Source organism: Malaclemys terrapin, chromosome 19, assembly GCF_027887155.1.
Source record: "Malaclemys terrapin pileata isolate rMalTer1 chromosome 19, rMalTer1.hap1, whole genome shotgun sequence".
In the NCBI taxonomy this organism is placed as follows: domain Eukaryota; kingdom Metazoa; phylum Chordata; order Testudines; family Emydidae; genus Malaclemys; species Malaclemys terrapin.
In genome coordinates, this window is record NC_071523.1 from 624,211 (window position 1) to 645,929 (window position 21,719).

General features: G+C 42.5%; 1 protein-coding gene across 9 annotated transcripts in view; it reads right to left on the bottom strand.

Moving 5' to 3' along the window:
• The window catches only part of EIF4G3 (eukaryotic translation initiation factor 4 gamma 3), a 390,421-nt gene that overhangs the window by 224,219 nt on the left and 144,483 nt on the right, over nucleotides 1–21,719 (bottom strand). For 6 of the 9 annotated variants that reach the window (XM_054008992.1, XM_054008986.1, XM_054008990.1 and 3 more), the window contains exons 5-6: nucleotides 2,126–2,221; nucleotides 733–846 (exon numbers count right to left, since the gene is read on the bottom strand). In XM_054008992.1, coding sequence (XP_053864967.1) covers nucleotides 733–846; nucleotides 2,126–2,221 — 210 coding nt within the window. The remainder of the gene's footprint in view (nucleotides 1–732; nucleotides 847–2,125; nucleotides 2,222–21,719) is intronic. The other 3 variants (XM_054008991.1, XM_054008989.1, XM_054008988.1) reach the window with 1 other exon arrangement.

A 21,719-nucleotide genomic window follows, 5' to 3' on the forward strand; every position in this document is an offset into this window, starting at 1 on the left:
TCTAGAATGCAGTGTTAGGGTCACTTCATCAGTGCAACAGCTTACCTATCCTCACCACCTGGGTCAGCTGTGTGATGGATTGGACTATACTAGAGAACCCCAGGATGGCAAAGGAATTATCATGCCATCTTCCTCATCCCCTCTTTGCCCTCCCATCACCACCAGAAAAGAAGATAAAACTAAAATAAATCAAACCCAGAACAAAACGCAAGAGTAGTTCAGGACCAGCTAGTCATGCATTTGTTTTGGGGATAGGGGTTGTAATGGAATGTTATATGTGCGTTTTTTAGTAATGGAGTGGTAATGGTCACTAGCAGAGCAGATGGCAAAAACTGCATACAGGATAGTTTAAAATAAATAGTTCATGACCACAGAAAAATAGCTGACAACTGCAGACAAACTCTTCTTCATTATTTCCTCTAATTATGTGGCAAAATCCCTACAATTTTGTGAATTTTCAGCCAAATTTTCTGAAAGTGTCATCCCTTTAAGCGTAAGCCCAAATTCTTCCTGTCTAAATCCTGAAAGATCAGACCCTCCCAAACCATTCTTTCACCATTTAACCTGGCAGAAACTGCCATGGTATCTCATGTTTTTAGTAAAGAAGCAATCAGTGCATTTCTGTAGATCAGTCAACAAAATCATGTGGTAAAAAAAACAACAACAAAAAATTAAACAGTGCCATTGGCACAATTGCCTGCAAGAAGGAGTACAGTTTGTTATATTGCTTACAATGCAGTATTTTATCCAGCCTCTTCCAGCCAGGGACCTGTAAACCGGATTCTGTTCCAAAACCTTCCTCCTCTTCCAGTTGTCTGTGCAATGTATTGGCACTGTTCTGCTGGGCTGTCAAAAAAACTGGTTTAGAGATGCAGCTCTTCAGTCAGGTTTTGCTCCAGTTCTAACCATGTAAATTTACTCTTGCTTTTCAACAATTAGAGATAAAGATGATGATCATACTTACAGAGAAAAGATTTACCATCATCAGTATCCCACATTACTGATTAGAACTGGGGACTAAATGAAATGAGTTGGGGGTCTCTGCCCAGTTACAAATGTGCAGCTGTCCATGTCATAACAACACCATCAAACCTGGAATTAGTTGGCTCTCTCAGCACAGAGATCAAGGACTCAATAGGCCACAGAGACTAACCCTTCTCAGAATTTCCTAGAGGTGAAAGTTCCAGAAGAGGGTTAAGGCACAATGGGGGAGAGAGGGGGGCGCTTGCCCTGTATTATCCCAGATTAAGACTGCTGTCTTGAAGATTTTCAGTTGCCACCCTTCAGCAGCATTCCACTCTAAAAAAAGAAGAGTGCTGGAGATGGTGCAGCAACTTTAGCGGTAACCTAAAATGTTACAACACAGGAGATGTGGATCTGCAAGGGACAGAGGGACTGCTGCTCCCTGGGCTAGCTGAGGCTTCAGGTACAGCGGTGGTGATCTACTCTGCCTCCAAAAGTAGGGATAAGCATTGATGCTGCAGGAGGGCCTCCTAGCATCAGATGGAATTGCACTACAAGCACAGATTTCCCAACATGAGGCTGGTTTCAGGGAGTCAGAGGCCTAAAATAGGAGAACAGTATTAAAATATGCATAAATGGAGGATGAAAGAGTCCGAAGTTTGATGCAAAAGCCTTACCACAAAACGATTCTGAGATTCAGAAACTCTATAAAGCTGCAGGTACATATGCACAGTGTAGGCAATGTTCCCTGAGACACTGCAGACTGAGAGTGCTACTTTGGAGATTTAATTTCATTTACTGATCTTTGTTCTAACACTTTATCAAATGTTTCTATAAAGAAAAAAAATGAAGCAAAGAGAAAGACACTGATAATGAATCTAATTTCTAAAATGAGGTGAACCTGAGTGAGAATACACTAAAAATAAATCATGCCATTGGGAAGTAGATGAGAATCTCTCCATCGCTTTCCTTTCACATAAGCTACCTTGAAAGAAACTTCTCCTAACATGAAAGGGTTTAAACATGTAATAAAGATTTGCTGTTTGGAAATTGCTTCCAGAAGTCAATAAAACACTTTCCAGAGAAATGCTACTGTACACACAGAGAGACACAAAAATGAGAGAGAAAGAACAGAAACTAGAGCAAACAAGTGCTCCCTTACCGGCGAGCGGGTCTGAGGCTGTGTGTTCATTGTTTGAGGAGTTTGGGGGTACACCAATGTGGCTGGAGCTGCATTCTGCCCTGAGGGGTAAGGGGCCTGGCAGAGAACAGAGAAAAAATGTTAATATACCAAATAATTTATTCAGAGAGAAGTAAATTAAAGGGACCAAAATACACCGTCAGATGAACTGGTGATTATTGTTGAGACAACATAGTTAAAATAGACAGATTCCTCTACTGTTGAGATGAAATGCCTATCAATTTATTTATATGGTGCACACAACACCACATAAATAACCTCAGCAGAGGAGACCATGATTAGGGCTAAGATTTTGTTATGGATATTTTTAGTAAAAGTCACGGACATGTCATGGGCAATAAAGAAAAATTCACGGGATATCCATGATAAAATGGGAAGGGGCTGGGCAGCTGCGGGGTGGTTAGGAGCTCCAGGGCCACCACCACCTGTGGGGGCTCAGAGCTCCAGGGTCCCTCTGCCCCCCATGGTGGTGGGGAGCTGCAGAGAGTTTCCCTGCCCCCTCCCCGCAGCGGGGAGCTGAAGGGATCTCCCCTGCCACCGCCACAGTGGCAAACTGTGGGGGTCCCCCTGCCCTTCACCCCCCCCATGGTGGCTGGGGGATCCCCCTGCCTCACCAAACCAGGCAGAGAGCTGTGGGGATCCTCCTCCCACAGCTGGGTAGCTGCAGGGATCCCCCTGCCACTGCTGTGGTCAGGGAGCTGCGGGGGTCTCCCTGCCCAGCCATGGCAGCCGGGGAGCTGAAGTCACGGAGGTCTTTCTAAGTCCTGGATTCTGTGACTTCCACAACCTCCACGGCAAAACTGTAGCCTTAATCATTATGAATAGTGTTTATTAATTTAAAAGCTCTGCATTGTTTGAATCCTCTGGTCCACGTGCTGATTTGAATACAATTCTCTATACATTTCTGAGAAAACTTAGAATAACGATGTGCTGCTGACAAATGCTCCAAAATAAGACATGACAAAAAATTAAGTAGCATGCAACTAGTATAAGCTGCTGTCCTTATACAGTGTTCAGAACATATCAAAATGGCCTAAAAATAGGCATTATGGGGGCAGACCCTCTGCTGATATAAAGTTACACCAGCAGAGAATCTGCCGAATGGTATTTATTCCAAAAGTAACAGTAACTTGGAGTAGTACAGTTATGACAATCGTAGGTTTTTTACACTAGAAATTTCAGAACATTCTACTTAAAAACCTAAATTAAAAAAGCTTTATTTTATCATGTAATTTACTCTCCATCCCTCATTCTTTAATAGATGTATTATATTTTTAAGCCATTTAATGATGACACTGCCCAACTGCAGCACTACCAATGTTAGATAACACTGCTCTACAGCCAAAATGCTTCTGAAATAAATGTAGTCAAACTTTACTAATTCTGGGTCACTGAGAACGAAAATGATGCTTAAAATTGTTGATTGGCTCTAGTTTTCAAGATATGCTATTCGGTCAGTATATACGACCCTTGACTTGGGAATGGCGGAGGATAAGTGAGTTATAAAGGGAGGGGATCTCAATTTAAACCAGAAATGACTAAAATACATCTTTGAATGGATCTATGAATAAATCTATGACTGGGTTTGGACAGTACTTGCTTTTTAGGTAAAACAATGAATGATGCAATCTGAAGCTGGTATTGCATCATACATGATATGAATTGCATGATGTTATTCCTAGAAGTCATGGATGATGCAATCATAACGAAGCTTACATCACTCTGCTGAACAAATTGCCCTATATCAGCTCTAGAAATCATACAGTGTCGTGCTCTCTTATTTGTCAGTGTTTGATTTTGCAAAGGGACACATTTCTCTTTAGCCAAAGTGAGCAGAGATGCCTCGTACTTGTGTGAACAGTGCACATAACTTCTGCTATGTTTGTGATGAAGTGACTTTTGCATGACAAAAGCGCGGTATAACCACTATGGTTAAGAAAGCCTATCACCTTTCTTTTGGCTGCAAAATTGGAGATCAGGACAAGAGGTGGGCCCCACACATATGCTGCAACACTTGTGCAACAAATCTTCACCAGTGGTTGAACAGGAAAAGGAAATCTATGCCTTTTGCAGTGCCAATGATTTGGAGAGATCCAACAGATCATACCAGCAATTGTTAGTTCTGCATGGTGCCTCCAGTTGGGAAAGGCGTGTCAAACAAGAAAAAGTGGACTGTGCATTATCCAAACATTCCATCAGCTATACGCCTAGTACCCCACGGAGAAGGACTGCCGGTTCCTGATGCACCAGAATCATTCTCACTTGAGTCAGACGAGGAAGAGGAAGAGGATGAAACTTCTGGTCCTGAACCATCAATGTCACAGGACCCACATTTTCTCCCATTCTCCTCCTCTGAACCACACCTCATAACACAAGGTGAACTGAATGACCTTGTCAGGGATTTGGAACTACCCAAGAGTAAGGCAGAGCTGTTGGGCTCCAGACTACAGCAGTGGAATCTCCTGGCAGGTGATGTTAGGGTTTCCATGTTCCGTGATCATCAAAAGGATCTTGTCCCATTCTTCTTCATGGAAGGTGATCTTGTAGCCTGCAACAACATCGATGGTGTGATGGCAGCCCTCAACATCGTTCATGATCCAGATGAGTGGAGACTGTTCATTGATTCATCAAAGGCGAGTCTTAAAGCTGTTTTACTGCATAATGGCAATGTTTTGCCATCAATTCCAGTTGGTCGTGCAGTCCATATGAAAGAAACCTGTGACATGAAACAACTTTTGAGGTGCATAAACTATGACCAACATCAGTGGCAGCTTTGTGGTGATTTGAAGGTTGTTGCTCTCTTGCTTGGTCTGCAGACTGGATACACAAAGTACTGCTGATTTCTCTGCGAATGGGATAGTCGTGCAAGAGATTCCCACTACATCAAGAAAGATTGGCCACTCCGACAGTCATTGGAGCCTGGGAGGAAAAGTGTTCAGCATCCACCACTTGTTGAATCAAGAAAGATTTTGTTACCACCCTTACACATCAAGCTGGGTCTGATGAAGAACTTTGTCAAGGCCATTGACAAAACACAAGCAGCTTTCAAGTACCTCCGTGGAAAATTTCCAAGGTTAAGTGAAGCTAAGATAAAGGAAGGTGTCTTTGTTGGTCCTCAGATTCGTGAACTTCTTCGAGATGATGCATTTGACCGTGCACTGTGTGGCAAGGAAAAGACGGCATGGAAAGCCTTCCAGTTAGTGGCAATAAATTTTCTCGGAAGCAACAAGGCAGACAACTACAGGTTGTTGGTGGAAAACCTCCTCAAGGCATACAAAAGCCTTGGTTGCAACATGTGGCTAAAGATACATTTTTTGCACTGTCATCTAGATTTTTTTCCACCAAACTGCAGAACAGTGAGCGACGAGCACTGTGAGCGATTTCACCAGGACATTGCAACAATGGAGAAATGCTATCAGGGCAAATGGAGCCCATCAATGCTTGCAGACTATTGCTGGACAGTGACAAGAGATGCTCCATTTAATGAATACAAGAGACAAGCCAAGAAGCGCCGAGTAGACACTGAATAGGACTAAACTATGTACATAATAGTTTTTTGCCTTTTGTTTCATAATAAATTTTATTTATATAACCCTTTTGCTGATTTTTAAAGTGTTACATAAACAGGACAGGTGAAATATTATCATGTAAAGCAACCATAAACACATGAAAAGACCTAGGTTTACAATTTAAGATTAAAACTCTACTATCTACACAATATACATAGACATAAAATGTAAAAACTTAAATATTTTAGAAACAGTAGCCAATCAGTTGTTTTAATTGTCATATTTGAATTCAGCACATCAAAATACATAATAAATAGCACATTTTATCTCTGAAGCAGACAACTTCTCAAAAATTGTAGACCAGTGTAATTATCAGCCATTATTTGATAATAGCCAGTATTATCAAAGCAGTTTTTCTTTTTTTCTCAGTTTTAAATTCTTTAATAAACTGTGGTGCAAATCTGTTAATTAAAAAACAACAACCTGCGTTCATTATAATGCTGATGAAAACATTGAATTAAGAGCACAGATGACCTAAGTCCTCTTGAATCACAGAAACTCTTAGAGCAGTGTTTCACAACTACTGTGTTGCAACGAAGGGTGAATCACACAAGGCAATCAGGGATCATGAGGCATCAAAAATTTTATTACTATCTAAAGCAAAGGAAGTCTCACTACCTTATTCCTCACACACTCAAAAAAGATCAAGTATTCTTCAACAGCTTCTCTAAACACACACAAATACATCACATAGGCTTATTGCTGTTACTGGATTTTTTTATTCTTTTCACATTTACTTTTTTAGTAAATGTAAGAGGGTAGAGAATTTTTTACTTTGAATAAGGGATTGCCAATTTCAAAAGGCTGAGAAACACTGCTTAGAGCATACAGAATAGTAATGCAAAGTTGCCCCCACATGCCCTGCTAAAGTATCTCAACTTTGAGCAACCCTCTCAGGATCACCAGCAAATAGTTTCAGTTGCGATGGTGATTTGTGATATGGCCAGAGGTCACCAAATCATTTCACACAGGCAACCAAACAGCTATCATATGGTAACAACTTTCATTCACTACTAATCAGAGTCAATTTTGAATCAGGGTCTTAGAAATAAGAGGATACCTATCCCAAGCTGCCCAGCCTTCAAAAGAAATGCTCTCCTTGCATTTCTGTGAGGACTGGGTTGCTTATTTGTTTCTCTCTAACAGCTCAATTTTTAATATTTAGCTCTTCAGTACCACCATCCCACACTGGGCCAACTTCACGGTCTACCATAGTAACATTATTTCTAAAATGGCCTCTCTGGCATGGCATCTGGAGCACTGTACAGCACATTCAAGAACACAAACACAACACTCTGTTTTAAAATCTCCAGGAAATACCAAAAATATTGAAGGTAGGGGTAGTATCACTAGGTACCATTATGGAGGGCATTAAAGGCTAGCTCTGAAGCTCTCAAGTCTGGGAATGCCAGAATGCATAGCCCAAGAAGGGAAGCACTTGTTATCACTCTTGAATAAGTACTTGGTTTGATTTCAGAGTAGCAGCGGTGTTAGTCTGTATCTGCAAAAAGAACAGGAGTACTTGTGGCACCTTAGAGACTAACACATTTATTTGAGCATAAGCTTTCGTGGGCTGCATCCAATGAAGTGGGCTGTAGCCCATGAAAGCTTATGCTCAAATAAATGTGTTAGTCTCTAAGGTGCCACAAGTATTCCTGTTCTTTTTACTTGGTTTGAGTCTCCCATGTGAATGGTTCCTCAGTGATGACTATCTCTATGCCAAATTGTGACTTTCAAACTACAGCCATTTCGGTTAGTTTAAGGCTCATTATGATCCATCTTCAGCTGAAGATTTCAAAGAGAATGAATCAGACCATAAGTAAGGAGCGAAGTACAGACAATTTTTTGTAAAATTTTGAAAATATCTATTGTGTGTGTTTTAATGGGTTAAAAAACTGGATATACTATCACACTCCAGAGTAAAGTAATCACCTTTAAATATTATAGGTAAAAAATAAATAACATTTGTGAAGTGCTTAAAAACTTAAGTAGCATTTTTTTGCATGTGGAATTACTGTGAATTCATGGTGCAAGCTGCAGCAATTCTAAAGGAGCCACTTCTGGTCTCTATATTCAGCATTCTAAATATTGAAATTCATGAGTAGGTCGACAAAAGCAATAAAGAAAAGTCTGCTTCAATCCCTACTGTGATGCCTGAAGGATGGGTTTAGGGGCACTAGCCCTCAAGCACTGCTCAGTGCATCTGAACAACAGATTTCAATGATAAGACTAAGGCTATGTCTACATTATATAGGCTATGTCAGCAAAATTTATGTTGCACAGTTATGTGAATATTCTACCCCTTCCTCCCCCCGCCCCCCCCATCGAGCAACATAGCATAGTCCCTTACAAAAGAAAATGGGTTTAATGGTGTGCAGTCTGTGTCTGATGAACTAATAAAACTGATGATAAAGGTGGAGGGAATTGTTTGGTAAATTTCCCTATGGTCGAAATGAACTTTAAGTCACTTCGCTGGCCCGCCAATGCATTCCACGTTAAATTCAAACTTTTGTCCTTTCCTTCCAAACTATTCACCCTGTAGCCACTGCCTGCATCTCAGACCTGGTCTTCCTTTTGCAATTCTCACCCTACCTGCTCTGCTCGCTCTGTGTCACCATCCTCTCCCCTTTGTCTTTTAATCATTTTTGAGGCTTCCACTTTTGCTAGGAAAGTAGGGCTGTCAAGCGATTAAAAAAATTAATCATGATTAATCGTGCAATTTAAATAATTAATCACGATTAATCGTGCTGTTAAAAATAGAATACCATTTATTTAAATATTTTGGGATGTTTTCTACATTTTCAAATATATGACCAATTACAACACAGAATACAGTGCTTACTTTACATTTATTTTTTATTACAAATATTTGCTCTGTAGAAAACAAAAAAATAGTATTTTTAGGGCTGTCAATTAATCGCAGTTAACTCAAAAAATTAATCGTGATTAATCGCAGTTTTAATCACACGGTTAAACAATAGAATACTAAGCGAAATTTATTAAATATTTTTGATGTTTTTCTACATTTTCATATATATTGTATTCTGTGTTGTAACTGAAATCAAAATGTATATTAATTTGTTACAAATATTTGCACTGTAAAAATGATAAACAAAAGAAATAGTATTTTCCAATTCACCTCATACAAGTACTGTAGTGCAATCTGTTTGTCGTGAAAGTGCAACTTACAAATGTAGATTTTTTTGTCACATAACTGCACTCAAAAACAAAACAATGTAAAATTTCAGAGCCTACAAATCCACTCAGTCCTACTTCTTATTCAGCCAATTGCTAAGAAAAACAAGTTTGTTTACATTTATAGGAGATAATACTGTCCTCTTCTTATTTCCAATGTCACCAGAAAGTGAGAACAGGTATTTCCATGGCACTTCTGTAGCCAGCATTACAAGGTATTTATGTGCCAGATATGCTAAACATTCATATGCCCCTTCATGCTTCGGCCACCATTCCAGAGGACATACTTCCACATGCCGATGACGCTCCTTAAGAAAATAATACGTTAATTAAATTTGTGATTCAACTTGGGGGGAGAATTGTATGTCTCCTGGTCTGTTTTACCCATATCCTGCCATATATTTCATGTTACAGCAATCTTGGCTGATGACCCAACACATGCTGTTCATTTTAAGAACACTTTCACTGCAGATTTGACAAAATGCAAAGAAGGTACCTATGTGAGATTTCTAAAGATAGCTACAGCACTCGACCTAAGGTGTAAAAATGTGAAGTGTCTTCCAAAATATGAGAGGGACAAGGTGTGGAGATTGCTTTCAGAAGTCTTAAAAGAGCAACACCATGATGTGGAAACTACAGAACCCAAAGCACCGAAGAAGAAAATCAACCTTCTGCTGGTGGCATCTGACTCAGATAATGAAAATTAACACGTGTCGGTCCGCACTGCTTTGGATTTTTATCAAGCGGAACCCATCATCAGCATGGACGCTGGAATGGTGGTTGAAGCATGAAGGGACATATGATTCTTTAGTGTATCTGGCACGTAAATATGTTGCAACGCCAGCTACAACAATGCCACGAGAACATCTCACTTTCAGGTGACTTTGTAAACAAGAAGTGGGTAGCATTATCTCCTACAAATGCAAACAAACTTGTTTGTCTGATCGATTGGCTGAACAAGAAGTAGGGCTGAGTGGACTTGCAGGCGCTAAAATTTTACATTGTTTTATTTTTGAATGCAGTTTTTTTGTACATAATTCTACATTTGTAAGTTCAACTTTCATGATAAAGATATTACACTACAGTACTTGTATTAGGGGAATTGAAAAATACTATGTATTTTGTTTTTTTTACAGTGCAAACTACTGTAATAAAAAATAAATATAATACACTTGTATTCTGTTGTCTCTCAAATCAATATATTTGAAAATGTAGAAAACATCCAAAATATTTAAATAAATGGTATTATATTATTGTTTAAAATTATGATTAATCCTCCAATTTGTCTAGGTCACTCTGGACCCTATCCCTGCCCTCCAGCGTATCTACCGCTCCCCCCAGCTTAGTGTCATCCATGAACTTGCTGAGGGTGCAATTAATCCCATCATACAGATCATTAATAAAGATGTTGAACAAAACCGGCTCCAGGAGCCGGTACTCCACTTGATACCGGCTGCCAACTAGACATCAAGCCATTGATCGCTACCCGTTGAGCCCGACAATCTAGCCACCTTTCTATCCACCTTATAGTCCGTCCATCCATTCAATCCATACTTTTTAAACTTGCTGGCAAGAATACTGTGGGAGACCATATCAAAAGCTTTGCTAAAGTGAAGATACATCACATCCACCTCTTACACTGAGGTGAGGTGGCGTTAGTGGGTGGGGGTTCCCCTGGGTGGGGAGACCCAGAATGTGGGAGTACTGCCAGGGGGGCAGCAACCCAGAGAAAGGGGCACTGGGGTCCTGGGAGGGACACGAGGGCCAGTGGTAAGGCGGATCACCAGCCTGCAGGGGGTGCTCCAGGATGCTGGAAGAGCTAATTCCCGAGGATGACCAGCACGAGGCGCCGCAAGGGTGAGTCCAAACCGTTACACCCTCATATTAGCCTCCTAGGGGATCCCTAAGGGAGTCTAAGTCTGCTCTTCTGAAGTCCAGGGTCTGTATTTTGCTACTCTCCTTTCTTCCTTTTGTCAGGATCCTGAACTGGTCAGGATCATCTCATGGTCACTGCTGCCTAGGTTGCCACCCACTTCTACTTCCCCTACCAATTCTTCCCTGTTTGTAAACAGCAGGTCAAGAGGAGCATAGCCCCTAATCAGTTCCTCCAGAACTTGTACCAGGAAGTTGTCCCCAACACTCTCCAGAAACTTCCTGGATTGTCTGTGCATTGCTGTACTGCTCTCCCAGCAGATGTCAGGGTGATTGAAGTCACCCATTAGAACCAGGGCCTGTGATCTGGAAACTTCAGTTAGTTGTCTGAAGAAAGCCTAGTCTATCTCAGCCTTCTGATCCGGTGGTCTATAGCACACGCCCACCACAACATCACCCTTGTAGCTCTAGTCTCTAAACGTAACCCAAAGATTCTCAACAGGCTTTTCTCCAGTTTCATACTGGAGCTCTGAGCAATCATACTGCTCCCTTACATACAGTGCAACTCTTCCACCTTGTCTCCCCTGCCTGTCCTTCCTGAGTAGTTTATACCCATCCATGACAGTGCTCCAGTCATGTGAACTGCCCCACCAAGTTTCTGTTATTCCAATCACATCATAGTTCCTTAACTGTGCCAGGACTTCCAATTCTTCCTGCTTGTTTCCCAGGCTTCTTGCGTTCGTGTACATGCACCTAAGATAACTAGCAATTGCCCTACTTTCTCAGTATGAATCAGAAGGCTTCCCGTCTTGTAGCATCCTCCTTGTATCCCACTCCCAAACTTACCTCTGGGCTTAGGTCACAATCCCCCGGCGAACCTAATTTAAAGCCCTCCTCACTAGGTTAGCAAGCCTGCCTGCAAAGATGCTTTTCCCTCTCTTCGTTAGGTGGATCCCATCTCTTCCTAGCAATCCTTCCTGGAACAACATCCCATGGTCAAAGAATCCAAATCCCTTTCTCCGACACCACCATGCATTTACCTCCACAAGTCGACAATCCCTACCTGGCTCTTTTCCTTCAATATGGAGGATGGACAAGAACACAACTTGCGCGTCAAACTCCTTTATCCTTCTTCCCAGAGCCATGTAGTCTGCAGTGATCCGCTCAGGGTCATTCTCGGCAGTATCATTGGTGCCCACATGGAGAAGTAGGAAGGGGTAGCGGTCCGAGTTCTTGATCAGTCTCGGCAAACACTCAGTCACATCTTTTAAGACTCCGTGTTGCTCTTTTAAGACTTCTGATAGCATGTCCACACCTCGTCCCTCTCAGATTTTGGAAGGCTCTTCATATTCTTAAACATTGGGTCGAGTGCTGTAGCTATCTTTAGAAATCTCACATTGGTATGTTCTTTGCATGGGTCATCATCCGAGACTGCTATAACACTAAATATATGGCAGAATATGGATAAAACAGAGCAGGAGACATACAATTCTCCTCCAAGTAGTTCAGTCACAAATTTAATGAACACATTATTTTTTTTTTAATAAGCATCATCAGTTTGAAAACACATCCTCTGGAATGGTGGCCAAAGCATGAACGGGCATACAAATGTTTAGCATACCTAGCATGAAAACACCTTGCAATGCCAGCTACAAACGCGCAATGCTAACACCTGTTTTCGTTTTCAGGTGATATTGTAAATAAGAATTGGGCAGGATTCTCCCCCGTAAATGTAAACAAACTTGTTTGTCTGAGCAATTGGCTGAACAAGAAGTAGGACTGAGTGGACTTGTAGGCAAGTTTTACATTGTTTGGTTTTTGAGTGTAGTTATATAACAAAAAAAAAATCTACATTTCTAAGTTTCACTTTCACAATAAAGAGATTGCATTACAGTACTCTTATGAGGTGAATTGAAAAATACTTATTTTTACAGAGCAAATATTTATAATAAAAAATAATAATATAAAGTGAGCACTGTACACTTTGTATTCAGTGTTGTAACTGAAATCAATATATTTGAAAATGTAGAAAAACATCCGAAATACGTAATAAATTTTAGTTGGTAGTCTATTGTTTAACAGTGAGATTAAAACTGAGATTAATCGCAGGGGGATAAAAATCGATTTTAAAAAAATCTGATTTTTTTTTAAATCTGATTTTTTTGATAAAATCAAAATTTCTTTTTGAAGAAAAAACCTATTTAAAGATCATTTTAATTAAGATACATTATAGCTCAAAGATATCTCATCATGGAATAGGGACTATAAATTCTAATTCTATAGTATGAGACAATATATTCATATAATGTTTAAGAAAAGTTTTGTGAATAAGTTCCAATAGTCCATGGATTAGGGACCCAATCTTATGGGGTTCCAGGGGCTTCTGTATAGATTATTTAGGTTAATCTTTCTATCTACCCAATGGGACTCAGTGCTCAGTCTAGAAGATCCCATCAGATATGCTTAGTTTTGCAGGTCTCAAACTGTGGATTTGTGTCTCCAGAGTTAACATGCTTGTTAACAGCAAAATTGTTTTTAAATAAATAAATAATATATAGAGGTGAGAAATAACAGACCTCAACCCTATTGTCCCTCTGCAAATTTGTGTACATAGAGTACATCTCTTACCTCTCTCTAAATGTGCATAGTTTCAAAAAGCTCAATGAATAGAGGATTGCTGGGGGCGGAATAGATCTGGACAACGAGAAGAAGTCTGGAGATAAATGTGAGAAGAGAGGGACAGGCAGTAGAAACAAAAGTGAAACTGTATGAGCAGCATATTCCAGAAGTCTTGAGGTCTTTCAGAGTGTAGCCTTCATTTATTTGAGATCTACCATACCATTCTCTCACTAGAAGGGAATACATATAATGGCAGCAAGACATAAGAGACCATTTGGGAATATTTTAATGAAGTTCCTCTACCTGTGGGTGAGACAGGCATGCGTGCAAAATGCAAACAGTGCAACAAAGAAATGCAAGACTTAGTTGCCCGAATGAAACAACATCATGAGAAGTGTTCCTTCAAGCTGCGTTGAAGATGATGAAAGGAACATGTCTGTACATGCAGGATCTTCCGGTTGGTAAAAAAAATTTATTTCATACTTCTTTCTTAAAGACTGCCTGTCTTCCTTCCAGACTATTCCTGAATTCTCATATTTGAGCAAAAAATATAGTTGTTACTCTATCATTTTAGACGCAGTTGTGATAAAAAATAAATAGCTGAAATAGGCAGATCTTCCTTCTACAAATTCACCTTTAAAGTAGTACTGCCAGTGAATAGAATGAGTAATACTAAATGAGCAGTATGGTAATAATAATTAAATAAGTGCATTGACTTATTTTGTTTAGGAGAATCCTTCCTCAACATACAGGATTCTGAAGACTATCCACCTTCAAGATCGCCATCATTTTCTATAGTTTCAGAGTTATCTGCCAATGATAGTGTTTCAGTCACATCTAGGGTTACCATCCGTCTGTATTTCCCCAGACATGTCCGGCTTTTGCGTCTCTAAATAGCCGTCCGGGAGGAATTGGTAACAAGGTTAAAATGTCCGGGGGTTTTTCTCCCTCGCCTCCCTCCCTCCCTTCCATGCAGAGTGCGGCTGATGATAGGGCGGCTGGGCCGACTGACCCACTCCCATTGGCCTCCAGCAGCCAGAGCCCTCCCCTGCTCCCCCCTCCCTCTGTCTGCAGCCCTGTGTAACACAGAAACCGACCCACCGGGCAGCGTGTTTTGCAAACACATGGAGCCAGAATGGTAAGGGGAGTCCGGGGGGGGGAGGGGGCAGTCTGGGAGCGGGGGAGTGTTGGATGGGTCCCCGGCCTCCACCTGCCACCCCCCTTCCACACGTCGCCCCCCCATTCCACTCCCTCCCACTTCCCACCCCCTGACTGCCCCCCTCAGAACCCACCCCTCTCTGCCTCTCCCTTGTCTGCTTGTACTGCCAGAACCAGCAGCAACTGCTGTCTGCTGCCCCCGGGTCCTAGTGCCCCCATCCACTATGGGAAGACAGGGTGCCCTTCCACCCTAGCCCTGAGCCTCTCCAACGCCCCAAACCCCTCAGCCCTAGCCCTCATCCCCCCCACACCCTAATCCTCTGCTCCATCCCTGAGCCCCCTCCTGCATCATGAATCCCTCATCCTCAGACCCACAGCCCTCACCCCTGCATCCCCCTCCTATCCCCAAACTCCCTCCCCCTTCCCACACACCACCTCCTGCCCCCAAACTCCATCCCAGAGCCTGCACCCCTCACCCATCCCCTGCCCCAGTCCAGAGCCTGCACCCAGCACCCAAACTCTATCCCAGAACCTGCACCCTGCACCCCTCCTGCACCCTAATCTCCAGCCCAGGACCTGCACCCCAGACCTCCTCCCCCGACCCAACCCCCCTCCCAGAGCCTTAGGCAGGTGGGGGGGGGGGTTCTGGGCACCTCCTAAATTTCTACAACCCTGCCACCCATGCGAGTGGATAAGGATCGGGGCAGTCAGGGGACAGGTATGGTCCTAGGGGGGGCAGTTAGGGTGGGGGGTTCTCAGCAGGGGGCAGTCAGGGGACAAGAAGCAGGGCGGGTTGGGGCTCGAGGGGGGGCAGTCAGGGGGTGGGAAGTGGGAGGGAGTGGATGGGGGCTAGGGCGGGGCTCCCCCTCCCCCCCCCAGTGTCCTCTTTTTTGATTGTGGAAATATGGTAACCCTAGTCACATCATGTATGTCAGAGCCACAGTATATCACCTGTAGCAAAAAGAAAAAAAAACTCCATCATCCAGAAACAACCATAGATAAGTTTGTGATAAGAACCAGCAGATTACAAAAAGAGGTAATTGATTAAAAAATTACCCGGTTTGTTTATGCAACAAACTCTCCTTTCCGTATGATTGAGAACCCACACTTCATTAAAATGGCTGTCATTAAGACCAGGATACAGTCCACCCAACAGAGCAGATGTCGCAGGCAAATTGCTGGATAAAGTATATGAAAGAGAAATTGAGCAGTGTGCAAAAGGTCTAGAGGATAAAATTGTTAACCTGAGTCTTGATGGGTGGAGTGAAGTCCACAATGTTCCTGTTGTATGTGCTTGTGTGAAAACAGAAAAAGGGGAGGGGTTGCCATGTTAGTCTGGATCTGTAAAAAGCAACAGATGGTCCTGTGGCATCTTTAAGACTAAGAGATGTATTGGAGCATAAGCTTTCGTGGGTGAATGCCCACTTCGTCGGATGCATTCACCCACGAAAGCTTATGCTCCAATACATCTCTTAGTCTTAAAGGTGCCACAGGACCCTCTGTTGCTTTTAATGTAAGAAGGGAATGTCTTCCTTACAGAAACAATAAATACATCAGGAAATGCACACACAGCAGGGGGGAGGGATAGCTCAGTGATTTGAGCATTAGCCTGCTAAACCCAGGATTGTGAGTTCAATCCTTGAGGGGGCCATTTAGGGATTTGGGGCAAAAATCTGTCTATGGATTGGTCCTGCTTTGAGCAGGGGTTTGGACTAGATGACCTCCTGAGGTCCCTTCCAACCCTGATAGTCTATGATTCTATGAATACTTACAAAAAGTAGCAAAAGCTATAACAAACCATGAAAAACAATTCAAATGTCAAGTACACAGCTTGGTCACAGACAATGCTGCAAATGTATCCAAGATAAGAAGAAAATATTTAGAAGAGAGTCCCAAGCTAATAACATACAGTTGCAGTGCTCATTTGATGCACCTCCTAACCAAAGACTTCAGTGTTCCAGAAATAAAGGCTAATGTTGTTGAAATTGCAAAATACTTCCATAACAACCACTTTGCAGCAGCTGCTCTGAAAAAAGTGGGATGAACCAAGTTAACTCTCCCACAAGATGTGCGATGGAACTCAGTAGTAGACTGTTTTGAGCACTATATCAAGAACTGGCCTAATCTGATAACAATTTGTGAACAAAATCGTGAAAAAATAGACAGCACTATTAGCCAAAGTTCTCAACATTGGGCTTAAGAGACACGCTGAGTACCCCGAAGCCTATTTCTGCAGCCTTGAACAAAATGCAGGGAAATAGCTGTTTTATTGCTGACGCTGTTGACATTTGGAAGGAACTGAGTGAGATCTTAAAAAGAGAAATATGCAATGACAGAGTTAAATTACAAGCATTAAAAGAACGAATGGGACAAACACTATCTCCAGCTCATTTTCTTGCAAATATTCTCAATACTCGGTACCAGGGTCAAACCTTAACTGCTGAAAAAGAGGAGTTGTCTATGACATGGACATCCAGCAATCATCCCTCCATGATGCCAACTATAATAAACTTCAGAGCTAAGCGTGAACCATTCAAGAAATATATGTTTGCTGATGATGTTTTAAAGGAAGTCACACCAGTGAACTGGTGGAAGTCACAAACACTTGAATTCAGAGACTGAAGAGATAATCTCATTTTTAACAGCAGTAGCTTCTTCTGCCAGAAAAAGTATTTTCTTCCTTTGGACTAATTCATTCCAAATTGAGAAACCATTTGGGATCTGAAAAAGCAGGAAAGCTTGTTTTTCTTTTCCAGATTATGAACAAACAGGAAAATGAAGGTGAAGACCACTAAGTTAGCTGCAGAAGCCAATATTTTAAGTTTCTAATGTTGACCTTCCTGACGTCGTCTATTTTTTTTTAAATATTTCATTTAACTATTTTAATTGACTTTTTTTTTTAACAAAAACAAACCTGATTTTAAAAAACTTGAATGTTTAACTAAATTCAAAAATTCATATGCTTGTTTTGTTAAAATATTATAACAAATATCAGCATAGCAAGAAAATCCTCCAAATATTAAATATCTCCAATTCAACAGGTTAATCATTATGAAGTCATTAGGAGGTGAACTATCTGTTTTGGTAAATGAAATAACCAAACAATCATTCATTTTCTGATATAGCTGCAAAACTAATCTGAAAAGTTTTCAAAATAAATCACTTTAAAAATGTATAGTGTGTACCTTCTAAAAATCAAACCTACATCTATCTCTGAGTAGTGAAGAATATGTATTAAGGTTATGACAACCAACAAGAATACACTTTTAATTGCAAATAATTTTTGTAATCCCAATTAATTTTTTTTTTAGTTAATCGCGTGAGTTAACTGTGATTAAATCGACAGCCCTATTGGAAAGCCTTCCCCCAACATGCCACTGTCCTCATCTCATCCAAATCCCTCCTCAGAAACAATTTCTGTTTTCTCACATATGAGACATGAAGAAATGGAAAGTTAGTATAAACAAAACAAAACCACCCAGGTGTGTCTGTGCCTTTCTGCATAATCATGAGATCTTACTGTCACCCTTGTCTTTAATCTCCCCTTCCTTACTCATGTCACTCAAATTTAGACTCTGTGCTCTCTGAGGCAAGGACCACATCTTACTTTGACACAGTGCCTAGTACATATCTGCATACCAAGAAATCCATAATGATAATATGACTTCAGAATGATTACCTTTCTGTAGCGTCTTTCAGGAGAAGACGCTGGGACTGTGACAGAGAAAACCCTAATTAGAGGGAACACTGCAAGTTAAACATGAAAGGCCAGATTCTCTGTTGCTCCTTTCCTGTCCTGAATGTAGGAAACAAGCAGGGTATAATTTTATGCTACCTATACACCTTCCAAATTCTGGCCTGAGTCAGGGCCTCAACATTTCTTTTTTCACCCCCAGTATAAAATTCCTCCTTAATGTTCCTGCTGGTAAAAAATTAACTAAAGATATGCAAAAATATTTTTACATAAAGATTCTGAGTACCTGGTGCCTTAACTTAGTAAATTTTCCTTTTTGACTCATAAGGCAATGGGGGTGACTTGAGAGTAAGCGAAAGTATTCCTATCTCAAACACAGCTAGAGATACCTGCCTCTACAACACTTCCAGATTCTGCTGTCCCAGGGATCAAGCTTCAGACAAGAACCCTGGTCTTCCAGTGGGTGGCAGCCTCAGTGACATTCTAAGACAGGAGTCTCAAACTCAAATGACCATGAGGGCCACATGAGGACTAGTACATTGTCCCGAGGGCTGCAATACTGACACCTCCCCCCCCGTCTGCCGCCCTCGGCCCTGCCCCCACTCCACCCCTTCCATGAGGCCCCACCTCTTCCCACCCCTTCCCCAAAATCCCCACTCCAACTCTGCCCCCTCCCTGCCCCCAGGGGGTGCAGGAGGGGTGTGGGGTGTGGTGGGGGCTCAGGGCAGGGAGTTGGAGTGTGGGGTACAGCAAGGGGTCAGGGTGCAGGGTGCTGCAGGGGGCTCAGGGCAGGGGGTTCATAGAATCATAGAATATCAGGGTTGGAAGGGACCTCAAGAGGTCATCTAGTCCAACCCCCTGCTCAAAGCAGGACCAATTCCCAACTAAATCATCCCAGCCAGGGCTTTGTCAAGCCGGGCCTTAAAAAACTCCAAGGAAGGAGACTCCACCACCTCCCTAGGTAACACATTCCAGTGTTTCACCACCCTCCTAGTGAAATAGTTTTTCCTAATATCCAACCTGGACCTCCCCCACTGCGACTTGAGACCATTGCTCCTTGTTCTGTCATCTGCCACCACTGAGAACAGCCGAGCTCCATCCTCTTTGGAACCCCCCTTCAGGTAGTTGAAGGCTGCTATCAAATCCCCCCTCATTCTTCTCTTCTGGAGACTAAACAATCCCAGTTCCCTCAGCCTCTCCTCATAAGTCATGTGCTCCAGACCCCTAATCATTTTTGTTGCCCTCCGTTGGACTCTTCCCAATTTTTCCACATCCTTCTTGTAGTGTGGGGCTCAAAACTGGACACAGTATTCCAGATGAGGCCTCACCAATGTCGAATAAAGGGGAACGATCACGTTCCTCGATCTGCTGGCAATACCCCTACTTATACAGCCCAAAATGCCGTTAGCCTTCTTGGCAACAAGAGCACACTGTTGACTCATATCCAGCTTCTCGTCCACTGTGACCCCTAGGTCCTTTTCTGCAGAACTGCTACCTAGCCATTCGGTCCCTAGTCTGTAGCAGTGCATGGGATTCTTCTGTCCTAAGTGCAGGATTCTGCACTTGTCCTTGTTGAACCTCATCAGGTTTTTTTCGGCCCAATCCTCTAATTTGTCTAGGTCCCTCTGCATCCGATCCCTACCCTCTAGTGTATCTACCACGCCTCCTAGTTTCGTGTCATCTGCAAACTTGCTGAGAGTGCAGTCCACACCATCCTCCAGATCATTAATAAAGATATTAAACAAAACCGGCCCCAGGACCGACCCTTGGGGCACTCCGCTTGAAACCGGCTGCCAACTAGACATGGAGTCATTGATCACTACCCGTTGAGCCCGACGATCTAGCCAGCTTTCTATCCACCTTACAGTCCATTCATCCAGCCCATACTTCTTTAACTTGGCGGCAAGAATACTGTGGGAGACCGTATCAAAAGCTTTGCTGAAGTCAAGGAATAACACATCCACTGCTTTCCCCTCATCCACAGAGCCAGTTATCTCATCATAGAAGGCAATTAGGTTAGTCAGGCACGACTTCCCCTTCGTGAATCCATGCTGACTGTTCCTGATCACTTTCCTCTCCTCTTAATGTTTCATAATTGATTCCTTGAGGACCTGCTCCATGATTTTTCCAGGGACTGAGGTGAGGCTGACTGGCCTGTAGTTCCCCGGATCCTCCTTCTTCCCTTTTTTAAAGATGGGCACTACATTAGCCTTTTTCCAGTCATCTGGGACCTCCTCCGATCACCATGAGTTTTCAAAAATAATGGTTAATGGCTCTGCAATCTCACCCGCCAACTCCTTTAGCACCCTCAGATGCAGTGCATCCGGCCCCATGGACTTGTGCTCATCCAGTTTTTCTAAATAGTCCCGAACCACTTCTTTCTCCACAGGGGGCTGGTCACCCCCTCCCCATACTGTGCTGCCTAGTGCAGTAGTCTGGGGGTTGACCTTGTTCATGAAGACACAGGCAAAAAAATCATTGAGTACATTAGCTTTTTCCACATCCTCTGTCACTAGGCTGCCTCCCCCATTCAGTAAGGGGCCCACACTTTCCCTGACCTTCTTCTTGTTGCTAACATACCTGTAGAAACCTTCGTTACTCTTAACATCCCTTGCTAGCTACAACTCCAAGTGTGATTTGTCTCTCCTGATTTCAATCCTGCATGCCTGAGCAATATTTTTATACTCCTCCCTAGTCATTTGTCCAGTCTTCCACTTCTTGTAAGCTTCTTTTTTGTGTTTAAGATCAAAAAGGATTTCACTGTTAAGCTAAGCCAAGCTCATTGCCTGCCATATTTACTGTTCTTTCTACACATCAGGATGGTTTGTTCCTGCAACCTCAATAAGGATTCTTTAAAATTCAGCCAGCTATCCTGGACTCCTTTTCCCCTCATGTTATTCTCCCAGGGGATCCTGCCCATTGCTTCCCTGAGGGCGTCAAAGTCTGCTTTTCTGAAGTCCAGGGTCCGTATTCTGCTGCTCTCCTTTCTTCCTTGTGTCAGGATCCTGAACTCGACGATCTCATGGTTACTACCTCCCAGGTTCCCATCCACTTTTGCTTCCCCTACTAATTCTTCCCTGTTTGTGAGCAGCAGGTCAAGAAAAGCTCTGCCCCTAGTTGGTTCCTCCAGCACTTGCACCAGGAAATTGTCCCCTACACTTTCCTAAACCTCCCTGGATTGTCTATGCACTGCTGTATTGGTCTCCCAGCAGATATCGTCCACCTCATCCCCCTGGTCTGGTGGTCTATAGCACCAGATGTGAAGAGATGTCTCCATGGATGACCACTTGCTTTGTGTTGTAAGGTTGTTTAGATGCAAGCCCCATCCTACCAGAGATGTATTGGTGGTGAGAAGTAACAATGGGGAACTTTGTGGGGGGAGGGGTAGCTCAGTGGTTTGAGCATTGGCCTGCTAAACCCAGGGTTAATTCTTGAGGGGGCCAGTTAG